Below are 17,723 nucleotides of genomic sequence, written 5' to 3'. Positions count from 1 at the left end.
AAATCCATCCATCGAAAGCACAAAGCAGGAGTTAGACATCTTCCTTTGCTATTGTTACCTCCAGCCAATCCCCATCCTGCTGCATGGTGACTTCCTGCTGCACCTCCTCTAGCTCAGTCTCAGTTATTCATTTCCTAATGTTCCTTCCTTCAGAAAGTTCTCACTGGCCTGTAACCTGCATTTTACATTTGTTTGGTCCATGCCATGCAGCTACATTATGGGCATCCATAGCATAAAATAACACAGCTTACTCGTAAATACGTATTGCTCCCATACTTACTGTCTCCTTTAGAACAACTGCAAAGATTTACATTTCATGGTTTTGCCATCCTCTTTTAAGCCATGAAATCACTTCAGGTCTCTCTGTAGAAGTAACACTTTCTCCAAGGGCAACACAGGTCCAAGCAGTCTTTCTGTGATATCTCCACGTTGCCACCACATGGTCATCTGGCTCCTTTCACCTGCTCGCCTTTTGGCCACACAACTTCTTCCACAACTCTCGGGATTAAAGTTAGAGCAGCCCTTTGGGAGATGTGCTCCAAAGCCCTTTAAAAAGAAAAGTGAATAACAGACTTAGAAAGTCTCTATACTCAGAATGGAGCAGGTATCAGTTTGGAGCCTTTGAAGTTTTTAGAGTGTGAGGAGCATTAGCTCTTGGTCAACTGCCCAATTACAATAGACAAATGCAGAGCAACACCCTTGAACTCCTCCTGAGGCAGGGGAGCCCCGACTGCCCACTCCCCATGCAGCCCTGCAGCCTGATCCAGCCCCAGTCTCAACAGGGGCTGAAGCCCCTGCAGCAGGCTACCGCCAGGTTCCAAATTAATTCTTGGGCCTGCAGAAGACAAATGGGGTGTTTTCGAGAGAGACCACAGTACATCAGGGTACCATGGACAAAGCGGGGCACTTCAGTCAGCATGTCTCACAAAATTAATAATAAAAGGCACCTTTTTATGCTTCTGATGGGTGCTGCGCTGGCAAGGCTCCTCCGGCACAGCAAGGTCTCGCTACACCACCCCATGGTGGTTTGAGGTTTAGTCGTTTCTGCAGAACTTCAGCAGAGCATCAGGGCAAACAGCTCTTTCCCCAGGGGCTGACAGCTCCTGGCAGGGTTTGTTCGTGCCATCTCTTGTGCTTAAGAAAACATACAGAAACCTCCAAACCCTGAGATCCCACCCAGAGAGGTCCTGGCTTCAGCGATCGCTTCACCCTCCCCACTGGGCTGATGACTGGCTCTAGCCTTGACAGATCTGGAAGGGGATGATGGATCATCCTTGTCTAGGCCTCAGACAACTGATGCATCAAACCAGACAGTTCCTTTAGAAACCTGTCATGATGACGCCTACCGTGCACATCAAACTGGCTATGAACTACTGTATTTAAAAATACACCATCGCAGAGATTACACACCGGTTATTTTCCCTGAACAAAAGCTGTTTCAGAAACATTTTGCTTTTATTCATCTTCATGCAGGATTTCATTGATGGGCTCTTGCATTATGACATCACCACTCACAACAGATCCTTCAGCAACTCAAAACCTTTGGGAAGTTTGGCCAGAGGCACAAGCTCTAGCTTAAAGGGGACACATCAGATGTAATTTCTATTTTTGATTGGCTGGGGATACACAGAGCCCACACCAAAACCTGCTTAATACCGAGTATTTGATCTCAAGTTATTGTTAACAAGTTTCTGCTGAAATATTAATAATATTAATATTAATAGCAGCTCCATATAAGACCATACTTCATGCCCTTCCCAAATACTTCACAAGAGATGGGGAAAAGAGGAGGAAACAGTTACTTACCTTGGAGAACCACTTCCCCAATCATCTAAGAAATCAGCTCTGCAGCCCAGTAAACAGCCAAGAAGATTCCACAAAGGAAATGTGCGATATTTTCCTTGGGGACCCAGGGACTGAGATAGCCTATGTAAAGAAACCAGCCAGGCTCTGCAGGCACAGGTAGGACAGGCTTTGCTTGGCCATCGGGTATTACAGGGGAGTAACAACACACCCCATTGAGAGCCAAACAGGTCCTTGTACCCCACTTTTTCCTGTGGTAGAGCTGCAGACCATGTTCAGGCTATATCCTGCCCATTTCTTTGTGCTCACCACCTCCAGTGGCTCCAGGCTCTCCCCACTGATGCAGAAGATCAAGGGAATTCAGGCCATCCAAAACCAGTACTTGGCCTCATTCAGTGTTTCTGTTTGTTTTTAAAGAGATCAAACTGCAATTCCAAGACAGATCCACACTGCTGTGCTCTGCCAGGGGACAAGATTTTGGCTACTCCAAGGTGTCAGAGATTTACATCAATAGTGCTAATAGCAGGTCTGAGCTTCGCTGAAACACAACAAGCTTTGTGTAGCGACACTAACAGGGTGAGCAATCTTTCCTTGTCACTGCAGTGCCAACACTTCTGCTGGGAATAGGACAGGGAAGGGACACACCAGTTGAACTTCACCTGTGGAAAAGACATTGTGTATCCATGCAATTTCAGCCACAGGCAAGAAAAAATCTTTACTTTGAACACCTGATTTTCCCTTTGGTTGATAGTCTCAATACAGCAAGCATTCAGAGAGGAGTAACCATCCCACATGCAGGGAGTTTAAAGGAAGATTCAGAGACATACCTTTCTAAGGAATTATCAGGCAAACAAGGTGGAAGGGAACAGGGACATTGAGATCCAGGCTCAGCAAAGCATAAAGACTCTGGAAGTAAAAGCACAGCTACAAGAATACTATCTTTAATTCTGATCTTGCATTGTTTTCTCATCTAGCATTAAAATCCTTGATACAGGAGGCATCATTTAACTTACAAATGAACCTTTTCAAGAGAGAGGCCCGGAAGATTCCACCGGTGTCTCTTCCTCCTCTCATGTTCACAGGTATTTCAGAACCTGCTGGCAATTCAAGGATGTCAGCCACAGACAAGCCCACATCCACCATTACCCCTCAGCACATCCAGCACTCTTCCCTGGCTCTCAGGCAGGCATCTGCCTTGGGAAGGCAGAACTGGAAGCCCAGATGCTTCCCACAACTTCAGCCTCAGTAGAGCGGGGTGCCAGGGCAGCTAACCAAGCCCAGCAGCTGCTCTGGGCGCTTCGAGGCACATGTAACATAACTACATGATAAAACAGGTTCTCCAAAAGCAAAGCATCAGCTCCCACTGCAGGAAAGGTTGGGTCTTTGATCTATCTTGTGCTTAGTCCACATTGGACCCCAACACCAGGCACTCCTCCAGTTCATACAACTGTTGGAACTTTCTCTCCAGCCAGAGCTACAGCACAGAGAAGTTAAGCATCCACAGGACAGGAACAGAAAGCAAATCACGGCATGCAGGTATTTGGAAGGCTGGCTTTAGCACGCATGAAGTTAAGGTCAAATACAAGTGCTACAACAGGGATATGCATGTTTGGGGAGGTACTTTAATCTGTGAAAGGGTTATGTCTACTTCCTTTATACTAAAGATGGCTATTAAACATCAGATGTGTATCTAAGAGTTGGCTTTCTGGATCTACTTTGCAGTTAAGCAAATTTCTATGGGCAATGTTAGATAGAAATGAAATTTGTATCTGAGAAGTTTTAAAGATCTAAATGTGAGAGTGAGGAAAAGGGGTATTACTGAGGCAGAATGGTTTAGGTTGGAAGGAAGCATTAAAGATCACCTAGTCCCAAATCCCTGCTATGGACAGGGATATCTTCCACTAGACCAGGTTGCTTCCAGCTCTGACCAGCCTGGCCTTGAACACTGCCAGGGATGGGGCAGCCACAGCTTCTCTGGGCACCCTGTGCCAGTGCCTCACCACCCTTACAGAAAAGCACTTCTTCCTAATATCTAATCTAAATCTGCCCTCTGCCAGTTTAAAGCCATTCCCCCTTGTCCTGTCCCTACAGGCCCTTGTCAAAAGTCCCTCTTCAGATTTCTTGTTGGCCCCTTACAGGTACTGGAAGGCTGCTGGAAAGTCTCCCTTGATGGTCAGAAACAAAATTCAGGGAAGAGCCAGAGATGACTTTGGTCAGGTCAAACCAAGGACTCCAGCTGATGCAAGCATGGATAGGGCAGCTGCAGGAGCTTTATTTCCTCTTTAAAGCAAAAAAATCTTGACATGGTACTTTGATATTTCTGAACACTGAAACAATGCTGTAGCACGCTAAATGTTTTCCTTCCCCAGTCTGTGTTATAACAAACTTATTTATTTCCAACCCAACATTAAGGCTTGCTTTGGCAATCTGGCAAACACCAACTGCCAGCTAAGCATGCAGTTGCTATTGTGTTGCTCATCAGGCTAGTTCTAACAACTTTATCTAAATATAAGTCAGTTTGACTTTTTGCTTGTGTCCTGTCCCCTAGCCCCGCTTTAGATTGACTGTTATTTGCCATTACATATAATGTATTGAGTAGAAAAGTAGGGAATTTAGGCTTGGGAAATATCTACTTAATTCCCCAAGCAATATATATGCCTTATTCCCATTGGGCAGGAACAGCAAGAGTATTATTGCACTTGCCCAGAAAAGTATACACTATCAGACTGAAAACTGACAGGTTAAAGCTACCATGCTCTCAATACTCACTCCTAACTAGAAAAGATAGAAGAGGAAATAGCAAGGGAACAGGCAAGACAGACTCTCTCTCTGCTGGCAAGCTTTGTACTAGACTGGCTGTTACTCAATAGTGATTTAAGCATACCCCATCAAAATTCAATCTGCTGTTCAAGAAGACTCTTTCATTTCAGAACTCCAATAATTGTGGGTTAAACTTCCCACTCCAAGATAAATTCACCAATACTGATACCTTCAGCATGTAGTGGGAGGGGGGAGGAGTCCATCTGTAGCCAAAATACATTTGCATGCATTTTACACAGAGAAGAGTTAAAAGAACTGAATTTTAAACATCATTTGTCAACTCCAGTCCACATTCTTTTTGCAATACAAGATCCCATTTTATTACCATTGCTGTCCAAGCCTGGTATGCATGAAAGCTCCTTCCCAAACCATCTAACCAAAATTACATGTACCAGCTCACTCTACCATGAGGTACCCAACCAGTCTTAACTGAAAGCCACAAGCACCTCAGTGCCACTTTAGTTTGAAGTATTATTCAAACTGGTCCTTTAAAAAAGACTATCACAGCTGATTTGTCAGCTATCATGTTGCACCCACTTTCTTCCATAGAAATAACTGGAGCTTTACTTCACTGCTAAACAGCAAGATACTATCTTAAAAAAATTAAGACACAAACACAGGAATCCAAAGCTGGTGGTTATTTTTTACTTGAAGACTCAAACATTAAAAAAGGTATTGTTACAAGTAATAAATCCTTTCTGGAATGAATCTGGACACGCTTAGACAAGGTGATGATCTGGAAAGGGCAGTTCGACTTTTACAAAACTGATACTCAAGCATCATCAATACACACTTAGGACAGGCTCTTATGCATATTTCATTGCAACCTTCACTCAGCCTCAGTAAACATCTTTGGAATATCGATTTTTTACAAAACAAAGAAACTTAAATATTCACAGGACAAAACCACAGAAATATTATTAAAAATATGAGTGGTAAGATGTACAGAGATCAGCAAACAGAGGCTGCCTATGGGTAATCAAAGGGAATTTGCTGAAGTTACATTAATCACAAGCATAGGTCTGCCACATGAAGGCTGGATTCCAGCAATTGGGAACACTTATAACTAAGAGGCAGTTTTGGAATTTGGTTACTTGCCTAAGGCAGGGGGGCAGTAAGAAAAGACAGGTGTGCAGAAGACAAAGGCAAGGTAAATTAGTGCTAGAAGTTCTTGTTAAACCAGGAGTCTAGAAATACAGCAAGAAAAAAAGGTGGTTGTTCTTTCAAAATCAAAAATTAGCCAAAGGTATCAGTATTTACTTTCTATATTGCACAAACAGTTTTAAGAAACTGAAAAATTAGAAAGCCCTGCATTTATAACAGCTACATTTAAATGCATTTCAAGTGGAGTTAGCGCATATAGTTCAGCTTTTAAAACAATTCAACACTTGTCCCTAAAAACACCATACATCATTTGTGTCCTGTCTTCAAGCCCTCTCTAAACTAAATAAATACTCCATTTTAATAGACAGTGCTACTAGCTCTCCTTGGGATCTCACAGATTTATTGCTTTAGTGACAAAGGCTAAAATCTAAACTTTGAGAGAGATTAAGGCAATCCCACAAGACTGACACCTGAAGGGCATTTCTGGCACACTGTGGTCTTCATTCAAACACCAGAATACTGATATTTAAAAATGACAAAAACACTCAGATTTTAATCAAAAGGACCCATTCAAGCATCAGTTATATCTTCCCAATATATACCCCAGCACTGGAGTCATGAGACATTCCAGAGCACCAATATTCAGATAACAAAAATAAAGTTAAAGAAGGAAGTTCCAGGACATCTTACATAACTGATTCTTACTCATCCAATAACCTGTTGGAAGATTCACTCAGATATTTGGACAGCTGAATTACTTTTTTCTATTCATAACATGGAGTATGAATTACGATCTGTCATATACTTACATTGCAACTTACAGAGAAGCATTCAGGACTGACAAAGAACATGGCAGCTTTACAAGTCAATGCTGAATATTGCTCTGCCCAATATTTCTTTCATATCCCAGAGTTCATTACAAGCTCCTTGTCTGATGTTCTATATTCTTAAGTCACCAGGAGAGCCTTGCTTTAGAAAGCCAGGCTGCAGTGAAAAGATCAAGAGCATTTCTACATTTGTGGTCTTAATTAGTCACAGTGGTTTACTTTTGACAGAGGTTTATCAACTGCCAGTCCTGCATACCCACTCAGGTGAACAATTAAGAAAAGTAAACCCAAACAACTACAAACAAAACCAAACAAAACCCCCCAAACACCTCAAAACAAAAACAACCAAAAAAAAACCCTCCAAAACAGCAAGAATAGACTCATCAAAAAAAACTCAGTATAAGGCTAACCCTTCCCTTGCAATACTTTGGACAAAACCTGACTATGGAAGACTTTTTATAAGCCATGTAAGATAACACTGGTCCAATGCGTATGTGCATTCTTTTTATTTCTATACAAAATGAAAACATAGCATACAGAAAATAGTAGACTACAGATTGTTTCTTAAAGAATTAGGGTATATTGTTTCAAAATGGTTTTGTGAGACCTGAAAAGATGACTTTCTGTAAAAGAAAAAGCAGCAGTTATTTCAACTTCGTACTAAGAACAGCCTGACTGGTTTTGGAGTAAAATTTGACTAAGCAGAAATCACTGATGCTGTATTAAAAATAAGTACAGTCCTACTGCCATCCAGTGGGATGACTGGATAGGATCTGCACTCAGCAGAGAACCTTGTGTGTAAACTATTCCCATCTGAATCAGAGTCTTAGAGACAAGACTTCATAGTACTACTTGTAATTTTTTTTTTCTAGAAAAGAATTACTTTGCCAAGAAGCTCCTAATTTTCTACAGCCTTTTCTAAAAGAAACTGATGCAAATAGCAAGTTTCTGGTCAGCCAGAGAATGCACACTACACAGAGTGCTTTATGACAACTTCCATCTGGGAACGTGGCAAAGACAAGCTCTTGAGCTTTTGTTCAGAGGACAACTTCTGTTCCTCTAAATGACAGCAACTTTCATCTCTTTGGAAGAAGAAAGACTGAGGGGGTTGTAGCTCTCATTGTCATAGCAGAAAGCAGTTTTTGTCACAAAAAGCCTGGAACATGTCCCCTAACTGAAGGAACTCTTCCCCCTCAGCATTTCTTAAGAGCACAACTAGATAGATTTATACTGAGAAATCTTTTTGAATGCTTTAACAGCAAACAGGTTAGTGCATTTTCCTTGCTAATGTTCCCTAATGCAACAAGTACACTGGTTTACAGTCTGTGAAAAAACAAAAATCCTTATAGAACAAGTCATTCAAGAAGCCACGTACATTACTTCTTAGCACTTCTTTTCACACAGACACATTTCAGCCATTTGCAACAGCATGTTTTACTTTTGAATACCTGATGCCAAAGATGCCCTTTTTTTACCCCTGAATTCAATGAAATGCATCATTACCACCATGACAGGAGTCATTCTTCTCTTCAAGCTAAAAGATTTGACATTTATTTCCTTCTCAGTTGGTGACTCAAACACTAATCCTGCATGCAAATAAAGCTAAGATTTATCTGTTGTGGCAGCAGTCATCACTGGGCGCTGCCTTACAGCATTTGGTGATGAGTTTCTGTCAGACACTTCTTTACCCTCGACTTCATCATCTGAGATATCTTCTTCATCTGCTTCCTGCTCTTCATCCAGCTTTTTCAGCAGCTGAGCCGACTCTGGAGCTAGCTTTCCTTAAGGAGAAAGGAAAACATGCATACACAGATACCATTACCATGAGAAATGGACTTTAACAATCAATTAAAGTGCATTTAACTTAGTCCTGATGCACAAGATTTTGATGAACTTAATCCAGGTAGCACTTTCAGATATCAGTCACTTCAGCTACTACCTTAAGTAGAATTGTTGCTAGCATGAAATTACCCCCAGGTCAAGTATTAAGAGATAACAGACTACCCAGACAAGGTAAAGAAAGATAAAAAATCTTCCAGCTTTGGTGGGACAGGGATGAAGTCCTGTTCCTAAAAACCATGACTTTTTAAGATTAGCTTAAAAAATTCCAGACACTAACCCCAAACCAAATTACTTACCATCCACTATTCCTTACTTTGCCCCTCTAAATTATGCAACCCCCAGCTTTGCAACACAGAGCTCCACTCAAAACGTTTACTCTTATTTCCCTGCACACATGGAATTTCATATCTTGCAGTTATGAGTGCTGTAAAAGCAATTTTCCATCTCCTAAAAAAAAGGATTTTTTAAAAATAATTTAGCTGTAGCTAAATAGAAAATACAAATCCACTATAAACCCTAAGGGCAAACAGCTGCAAGTGTAAACTTCTATACTACATCTCACATCCTGCAGACACAAGTTACACACCAGTACTTATTAAATAACATTTAGCAAATAGCTTCACAGAATTAGTCATATACAGCAGGCTTACTTGAGTGAGGGTATTGTGGCGGTCTGTACTTTTTGGATGGACAGATACAGTCTGCTAAGAACACAATTATCTGAAACCAAAGGAAAACATGTTTAAATCTCCAGACATCCCACACATGAGAATCATGAAATCCTTTAGGCTGGAAAGGACCTTTAATATCACCAAGTCCAACAGTTACCCCAGCACTGCCAAGCACACCACTAAACTATGTCCCTAAGTAGAATCATAGAATAGTTAGGGTTGGAAAGGACCTTCACCTAGTTCCAACCCCCCTACCATGGGCAGGGACACCCCACACTAAACCATGTCACCCAAGGCCTCATCCAACCTGGCCTTGAACACCGCCAAGGATGGAGCATTCACAACCTCCCTGGGCAACCCATTCCAGTGCCTCACCACCCTCACAGTAAAGAAATTCTTCCTTATATCTAATCTAAACTTCCCCTGTTTAAGTTTGAACCCGTTACCCCTTGTCCTGTCACTACAGTGCCTGATGAATAGCCCCTCCCCAGCCCCCTTCAGATACTGGAAGGCTGCTATGAGGTCTCCACGCAGCCTTCTCTTCTGCAGGCTGAACAGCCCCAACTTTCTCAGCCTGTCTTCATACGGGAGGTGCTCCAGTCCCTTGTTCATCCTCGTGGACCTCCTCTGGACTTGTTCCAACAGTTCCATGTCCTTTTTATGATGAGGACACCAGAACTGCACACAAGACTCCAAGTGAGGTCTCACGAGAGCAGAGGAGAGGGGCAGGATCACCTCCTTCGACCTGCTGGTCACGCTCCTCTTGATGCAGCCCAGGATACAGTTGGCTTTCTGGGCTGCGAGCGCACACTGCCGGCTCACATTCATTTTTTCATCGACCAACACCCCCAAGTCCTTCTCCGCAGGGCTGCTCTGAATCTCTTCTCTGCCCAACCTGTAGCTGTGCCTGGGATTGCTTCGACCCAGGTGTAGGACCTTGCACTTGGCATGGTTAAACTTCATCAGGTTGGCATCAGCCCACCTCACAAGCGTGTCAAGGTCCCTCTGGATGGCATCCCTTCCCTCTGGCGTATCAACCGAACCACACAGCTTGGTGTCATCGGCAAACTTGCTGAGGGCGCACTCAATCCCACTGTCCATGTCACCAACAAAGATGTTGAACAAGACCAGTCCCAACACTGATCCCTGAGGGACACCACTCGTTACCGGTCTCCAGCCGGACATCGAGCCATTGACCACAAGTCTTCGCGTGCGGCCATCCAGCCAGTTCTTTATCCACCAAGTGGTTCCCCCATCAAATTGATGTCTCTCCAATTTAGAGACAAGGATGTCATGTGGGACAGTGTCAAATGCTTTGCACAAGTCCAGGTAGATGACATCAACTGCTCTGCCCCTGTCCATCAGTTTCGTAGCCCCATCATAGAAGGCCACCAAAGTGGTCAGGCAGGATTTCCCCTTAGTGAAGCCATGCTGGCTGTCACCAACCACCTCCTTGTTTTTCATGTGCCTTAGCATGCCTTCCAGGAGAATCTGCTCCAGGAGTTTGCCAGGCACACAGGTGAGACTGAGTGGTCTGTAATTCCCTGGGTCATCCATTTTCCCCTTCTTAAAAATGGGGGTTATATTTCCCTTTTTCCAGGCGTCGGGAACTGCCATGATTTTTCAAATATGATGGCCAGTGGCTTAGCAACTACATCTACATGTCTTTGAAGTACTTCCAAGGATGGCACCTCCACCACTTCCGTGGGCAGCCTGTTCCAACAACTGATGAACCTTTTTGTGAAGACTTTCCCAATACCCAACTTTTTGGGTTTTGACAACCCTTTCGGTGAAGCCATTGGCCTTCTTTGGTATTTGAGCACACTGCCAGCTCATACCAGCCAACTGTGGACCAACACCCCCTTTTCCACCAAACAGCTTTCCAGCCACTCTGCCCCAAGCGTTTCAAGGGGCTGTTGTAGCCCAAGTGCAGGACTCAGCACTGAGCCAGTTGAGCCTCATACAGTTGGCCTCAGCACATTGATCCATCCTGTCCAGATCCTTCTGTGAAGCCTTCCTGCCCTCAAGCACATCAACACTCCCACCCAACCTGGTGTCTTCTGTGAATTGAGGGTTCACTAGATCCCCTCAATTCAGAGCACTGATAAAGATATTAAACAGATCTGGCCTCAAACACAGGGGAACACCACTTGTGACCAGCCATCAACTGGATTTAACTCCACTCCCCACCACACTTCAGGCCTGGCCATCCAGCCAGTTTTTACCCAGCAAACAGCACACTCCTCCAAGCCAGTTTCTCCAGGAGAATGCTGTGGGAAATGGTGTTAAAGGCCTTACTAAAGTCCAGGTAGACAACATCCACAGCCTTTCCCATACCTACTAAGCAGGTCACCTTGCTGTAAAAGGAGATCAGGTTAGTCAAGCAGGACCTGCCTTTCATAAAGCCACGCTGACTGGGCCTGATCACCTACACATGTCCTGTACATGCTATAGGACAGCACTCAAGATGATCTGCTCCATAAAATCCCCCAGCACCGAGGTCAGGCTGACAGGCCTGTGGTTTCCCAGGTCCTCCTTCAACCCTTTCTTGTAGGCAGGTGTCACATTTGCTAACCTTCAGTCAGCTGGGACCTCTCCAGTGAGCTAGGACTGCTGATAAATGATGTGAAGTCACTTGGTGAGCACTTCCACCACCTCCCTCAGCACCCCTGGGTGGATCCCACCTGGCCTCATAGACTTGTGTGTGTTTAAGTAGTGTAGCAGGTCACTGACCATTTCCCCTTGGATTATGGGGGCTTTGTTCTGCTCCCCATCCCTGTCTTCCAGCACAGGGGCACTGAGAAAAACTGGACTCACTATTAAAGACTGAAGCAAAGGCGACATTAGCATAATACTTAACAGTCACAAGCCAATCTTTCACGTGTTTCACTTACAAGTCCCAGTATCAGTCCTGAGAATAGAGTTGCCAATGCAAACACAGCATACGAGCCCCAGACTGGTATTCCAACGTTTTCTGTTAAATAATTATGGCAGTGCTGAAATAAAAGACAAGAGAATTATTTCAAGAATAGCTGAATATCATGTGTGTTCCAATAAAACAGAGATCTAAGCACATACCCTGATCCACATTGACAACTGGAACAAAGCTGACATACTGCTCATCCTGAAATAAAGCAAAAAAGTAACTGAAGACATCTTTAAGCTAGTCACATATCCATACCTTCTGATTTGCCTGACTGGTCATTATTTCATCCCAAGTTGAATAATTTTCTGCTCATGTCTGGTTTCTCTTCTAACTACTTTGATTTTTATCTCCTGTTTTGTCTTTTAATTCCATAAACACTCATTCCCATGAGATACTTTTGGTACCAACACCACCTTGTTTCAATGTTCTATATAGGGACAACCACAAACTTACAAACTTTCTTGACTTGTATCTGCTGATATATGAATTTCAATTACTTTTATGTTCTAAGTTATATTTGGACAAACAATCTGAGAAGCAGCTGGAACTCTATTCAAGATGTTAAGAACTAAGCATCTGGATATTTTATTAAAACAACCTATTAAAAAAATAAATCAGGTTATACAAAAACTGAGGTTCTTCAGACACTTAAGTTCAGCTATATTTTACATGCAAGTGAAAAAGAAACAGCAGGATATACATGGCAGATAGCCTGGTCTGACATTTTCCTGTTACTACGAAACTTCAGCATTAAGTATTCACTGTCTCTAAAGGAAAGGAGAATTTGAATCATTAAGCCAACTTAAGTTGATGAATGAACAGCAGAAGCAGCCTGAATACTGGTTCAGTATGCACAGAAATGGGACTGGATCAGTACACTTCTAACTTATCAATCCTAAAATTAGTACCCTGTTTCACACAGAGTAGAGGGGGAGAATCACCTCCCTCAACCTGCTGCTGAAGGAGGCATGACACTCGCCCATCACATTCACAGACTAATTAGCAGATCAGCACTGCTGCATAAGCTGATAGTAAGGAGGCAGCACCAGGTGCAGCACCTAAGGACCTGTCCCAGCATGTCCAACAACAAGTCATGATAAAAATCAAAACTCACAGGAAAGAGGAAGGACCAAACCATGATGAAACTGGTTCAATAGATTTCCATTCCTGGTCACTGATGAAATTTATGAAATCAGATTTAGTCCTTGCACCCTGGTATCTCCTGAACTCCCCATCTTTACAGCTGTAAAACAAACAAACAAGTCCTTTATTTTACATAGTCTAAGCATACAGCATTTGCTTCCACTCAACACGATCCCTCCCACCACCTTGCCCTGGATCATAGTTTTACTTTGTCTTAGATTATATTGGCTCTAAAATGTTTTCCAAAACTGCTGACTACAGGTATTTCTAGAATCTTGACTCTACATATATCTGCTCAATATATGGTTGCGATTCCATAGAGATAATGATCTTCCTAATGCACTTGCCACATAACTGCACTAAGATCAACCTACCAAGAAATAAAGATTGCAAAATGGAAACACCCATGAGGAAGATAAATAAGGCCTGAAGGAAAATGAAAAACATCAACTGGCAGTACTGTAAGGTCAGAGTAGATAAGACAGTGATTGTCCCTGTGTAAAGTAACTCACATTCTTAAAAAGCATGGCAAGTCTCATTTATTTGTCCCAGTAAAAAAGTGGGGAAAATATCCTCTCTCCTCCAAGAAATCTGCTGCATTTCATACTTACTGATAGATGGTAGGAAGAGCTGTTATGACAAATCGTCCACTTAAACCTGTAAGAAAAGTTATTTTTCAGAATTGCAGAGCACACTTACATAGAAGGCAAGAAATGCCTTATTATACATCAAAATAAAAATGGCTCCTGCCCCAGGTATCAATATTTAATTGTGATCAAACACAAACTTGCACATATAAAAGTACTACACACAGTCCCTGAACAAAGAGCTAGAAAATTTCTCCATGGAGAAGAGATGTCCAAGGATAACTGTTTACTTAACTATTTTAGCTGTAGCTCTTGAGGGATGGTCTCCTTTTCCCACATGAACTGCAACCTCCAGTATTGGCAGAAAATAATCCAAGTAAGGCAAGTTTCAAAAGTTATGGGAAGAAGTTACAAAAGTTACTTCAAAGAACAGCATCAGCATGGAGAAGGTAATTTTTACAAATGCCACACAGACAGGAAAGCAGTTCAGATAAGTGAGCTTCAGCTGCAGGAACAAGGGGAGGTACTACCACAAGGAAAGCTAAAACCACATTTTTGCTCTGTATGATGCTTAAAAAGTACAGCGAAAAATCCCCTTGAAACCCTTCAAATCACTCTCCAGAGAAATTCACTTGTTCCTTTTATCTAGTTTTTAGCATACATCCAGCAATATGCCTTCGGTAGAATTATAGAATCATTTACAATTATCGAGTCCAACCATAAACCTAGTATTGCCAAAATGAAAAGCTTCCCAAAACAACTCAATTTTCTGTCAATTTGAGCTATTCTTCTCCTTTAATACTTGCTAAGATACTGAAGGAGTCCTGGAAAGCCTTTTTGGTTCTGTTTACTGCAAGACTATGATTTTAAAATGTGTATGGGAAAAAGCACATTAAAAAAAAAAAATTTGAAAATGTAGTTGCCTATGAAACATTAAGTGATCTTTATCTTAGAATGGTTTGGGTTGGAAGGGACCTTAAAGCTCATCCACTTTCAACCCCCTGCCAGGGGCAGGGACACCTTCCACTAGACCAGGTAGCTGAAAGCCCTATCCAACCTGGCCTTGAACACTGCCAGGGATGGAGCAGCCACAGCTTCTCTGGGCAACCCGTGTCAGTGCCTCATACTTCGAATTTCCTATTAATCTTATTTCCTTAGAGCACATACACTTTGGCCTGGTTTCAAGACTTCCTCCTTAGTTTCTGACTGGGGTTAAACCGCGACATCCTTGCATCAGGCACTGCACGGGCAATGGGAAGCCCGAAGCGCCAGAAAAGGCCTCAGGAACCACCGTCCCCGCCAGCCCTTCTCACCTGGCTGCTCCGTGACATCCACTTTGGCGATGTTCACTTCCAGGTCCTCGCCCCACTCAGCAAACTTCTCCCACTCGGGCTGCAGGTTCTGGCAGGCGGGACACCAAGGGGCATAGCTGGGGACAGCACAACTCCGTCACCGAACAGCACCGCCCGGTTCCACACGGCCTCAGAGCTGGCCGCGGAGACATCCCAAGTACCCTCCCCCTCAGCCCGAGCGACCGGCTCCCGACTCACAACTCCACCATCCACTCTCCGTGCAGCAGCTCCCGCCACATGCCGTCCGACAGCACCTTCACCGGGCTCCGCTTCCCGAGTGCGGACGCCACCAGGCACAGCAGAGCACACAGCCACCCGGCCGCCGCCATCTTGCTCCGCGCTCACTTCCGCCTTCCCGGGGAGGCGGAAGAAGAGGAGGAGGGAGCCAATCGCGCCGTGCCCCTCCTCTGACGTCAAAACTGGCTCCGCCCCCACGCACGCGCTCAGGGCTGTGAGGGAAGCGCAGTTGCTCTGTGGGGCGGCGCTCGCTGTGAGCATGGCTTCGGGAATAACAAGCGATGAAGGAATATCCTTGTTTTCCTCCAGCACTTTGGCTGGCTCTGTGCACACGAGGTGTTTCCCTATCAATGCAATTCGATATTCACGTATTTAAGCCCTAGCTCTCCTCAGTCCCCTCCCCTGTGTGCTGCTGACATTCGCCTGCACTAGGTGCAGGATTACCCCTCTCCTCAGGGGCTGAGCGATCCTCCTGTGGTTTCAGTTCTTCACACACAAGAAGTGGTGCCGTCCCCTTTTGGAGGTACAGCGAGAGAAGATGCCATCAGCGTAGAAGCCAGTTCATTTCCAGACTGCTCTTCAGATCACAAGACCAGCCCCAATAGATGCTTGATTAGATTCTGCTGCTTCTGCCATCATGCCTATTTTCATAAGAGCATCGTGCAGCTGCAACTTGGCAACGTTTGGCAGGACGTGCCAAAGGCCTGTTCCTGAAGCAAGGGTGGCTGAACTACCAAATTCCCAGTTCTGATCCAAATAAGGGAAGAGCAAGATACACCTAGAGACATGCAAGTGAGAATTAGCATTGCATGAGGCAAGCCTCCTGCTTCCCTAGCTTCAAACTGCTGAACTGATTTTAGCAGGAACCTGCTAGAATATTGGGTCCGAGGCAGCGGGATGGCCTGGAATACATCAGCAGGCATGATTCCAGCTCGGGAGAAATGAGAGGAGCCTGAAAGCAGGGCTTGCAGTGGGGAATGTTGAGCAGCCAGAAACGTAAATGTTGCTACTTCTGCTGATAGCATTTCAGTGGAAAAGATACGCAAGCCATAGAATATAGAGCAAACCATGTGTATAAAGGGACCAAAGTGCTATCTTGCACACTCAACTGCAGAGCCAGGCACAAAGGGACCATCTCATGCCCTCCAAGTATTTATTTACTCCAGAATGATACAGATGTAAAACCCTGCAGACCTGATGGGTTTACATCACTTTGCACCAATCTGAAAGATGCTCTTGGTTCCAGAAGACAGTAAATACTGTGCTGACTGGAACCTTTGTGTTGTATTTTAGTGACAAGAAACCTGTTGCCCTGAGGCCAGCACAGGAGTCTGCCTAAAAGCGTCTGTCCGGGGTTCAGCAGTAGCAGTCATTTTTCTCCTTCTTAGTAGCTGGTGCAGCGCTGTCTTTTTGACTTTTGGCCTGGGACAGTACTGATAAAGCCGATGTTTTCAGTTGCTGGTCAGAATGTTTACCCTGACCAAGGACTTTGTGAGCCTCATGCTCTGCCAGGGAGGAGGGGAAGCCAGGAGGAAGCAGAGACAGGACACCTGACCCAAACTAGCCAAAGAGGTATTCCATACCACAGCACGTCATGTCCAGGATGTAACTGGGAGTTACCTGGAAGGGCCAGTTCACTGGTGGGTGGGGGTGAGTTATCGGTCAGCGGGTAGTGAGCAGTTGTATTCTCTTCCCTTGTTATTTCCTTTATCATTATTATTATTGGTGATAGCAGTAGTGATTTGTGTTATACCTTAGTTAATAAACTGTTCTTATCTCAACCCGTGGGAGTTGCATTCTTTTGATTCTCCTCCCCGTCCCTCCAGGAGCAGGGGGGAAGGAAGGCGGAGGGGGGAAGTAGACTGCATGGTTCTAATTTACGGCCTGGGCCTAAACCACGACAGCGTCCAAAGACATACTGGGGAAAATGATATTAGTACTGGAGCCTGGAGAAGAGAAGGCTGCGTGGAGACCTCATAGCAGCCTTCCAGTATCTGAAGGGGGGCTATAGGGATGCTGGGGATGGACTATTCATTAAGGACTGTAGTGACAGGACAAGGGGTAATGGGTTAAAACTTAAACAGAGGAAGTTTAGGTTGGATATAAGGAAAAATTCTTTACTGTGAGGGTGGTGAGGCACTGGAATGGGTTGCCCAGGGAGGTTGTGAATGCTCCATCCCTGGTGGTGTTCAAGGCCAGATTGAACAGAGCCTTGGGTGACATGGTTTAGTGTGAGGTGTCCCTGCCTGTGGCAGGGGAGTTGGAACTAGATGATCTTAAGGTCCTTTCCAACCCTAACTATTCTATGATTCTACTATTTTCTTGTAAAATGTCACTTTTGTGAGAGGAAGGCCTGTGCAGGTGTTTTTGCTCTGATTTAGGGCTCCTTCAGGCATGACAGAAAACAAGCC

At 44.2% G+C, this 17,723-nt stretch overlaps 1 protein-coding gene across 1 annotated transcript; it reads right to left on the bottom strand.

Annotated features, from left to right (window-relative positions):
• Positions 1 to 5,246: 5,246 nt before the first annotated feature.
• Positions 5,247 to 15,414, bottom strand: TMX1 (thioredoxin related transmembrane protein 1). The gene is made up of 8 exons (XM_080617880.1): positions 15,274 to 15,414; positions 15,037 to 15,152; positions 13,748 to 13,793; positions 13,108 to 13,236; positions 12,146 to 12,191; positions 11,962 to 12,063; positions 9,047 to 9,116; positions 5,247 to 8,335 (listed from the first exon to the last, which is right to left on the bottom strand). Exons 1-8 carry the CDS (start codon positions 15,402 to 15,404, stop codon positions 8,157 to 8,159), a joined length of 819 nt encoding a protein of 272 aa, XP_080474006.1. The 5' UTR covers positions 15,405 to 15,414; the 3' UTR covers positions 5,247 to 8,156.
• Positions 15,415 to 17,723: the final 2,309 nt, after the last annotated feature.

Source organism: Psittacula echo (genome assembly GCF_963264785.1).
Source record: "Psittacula echo genome assembly, chromosome: 5".
NCBI classification, from domain to species: domain Eukaryota; kingdom Metazoa; phylum Chordata; class Aves; order Psittaciformes; family Psittacidae; genus Psittacula; species Psittacula echo.
The sequence above is the reverse complement of the archived record's forward strand: the minus strand, read 5'-3'. Positions and strand labels throughout refer to the sequence as shown.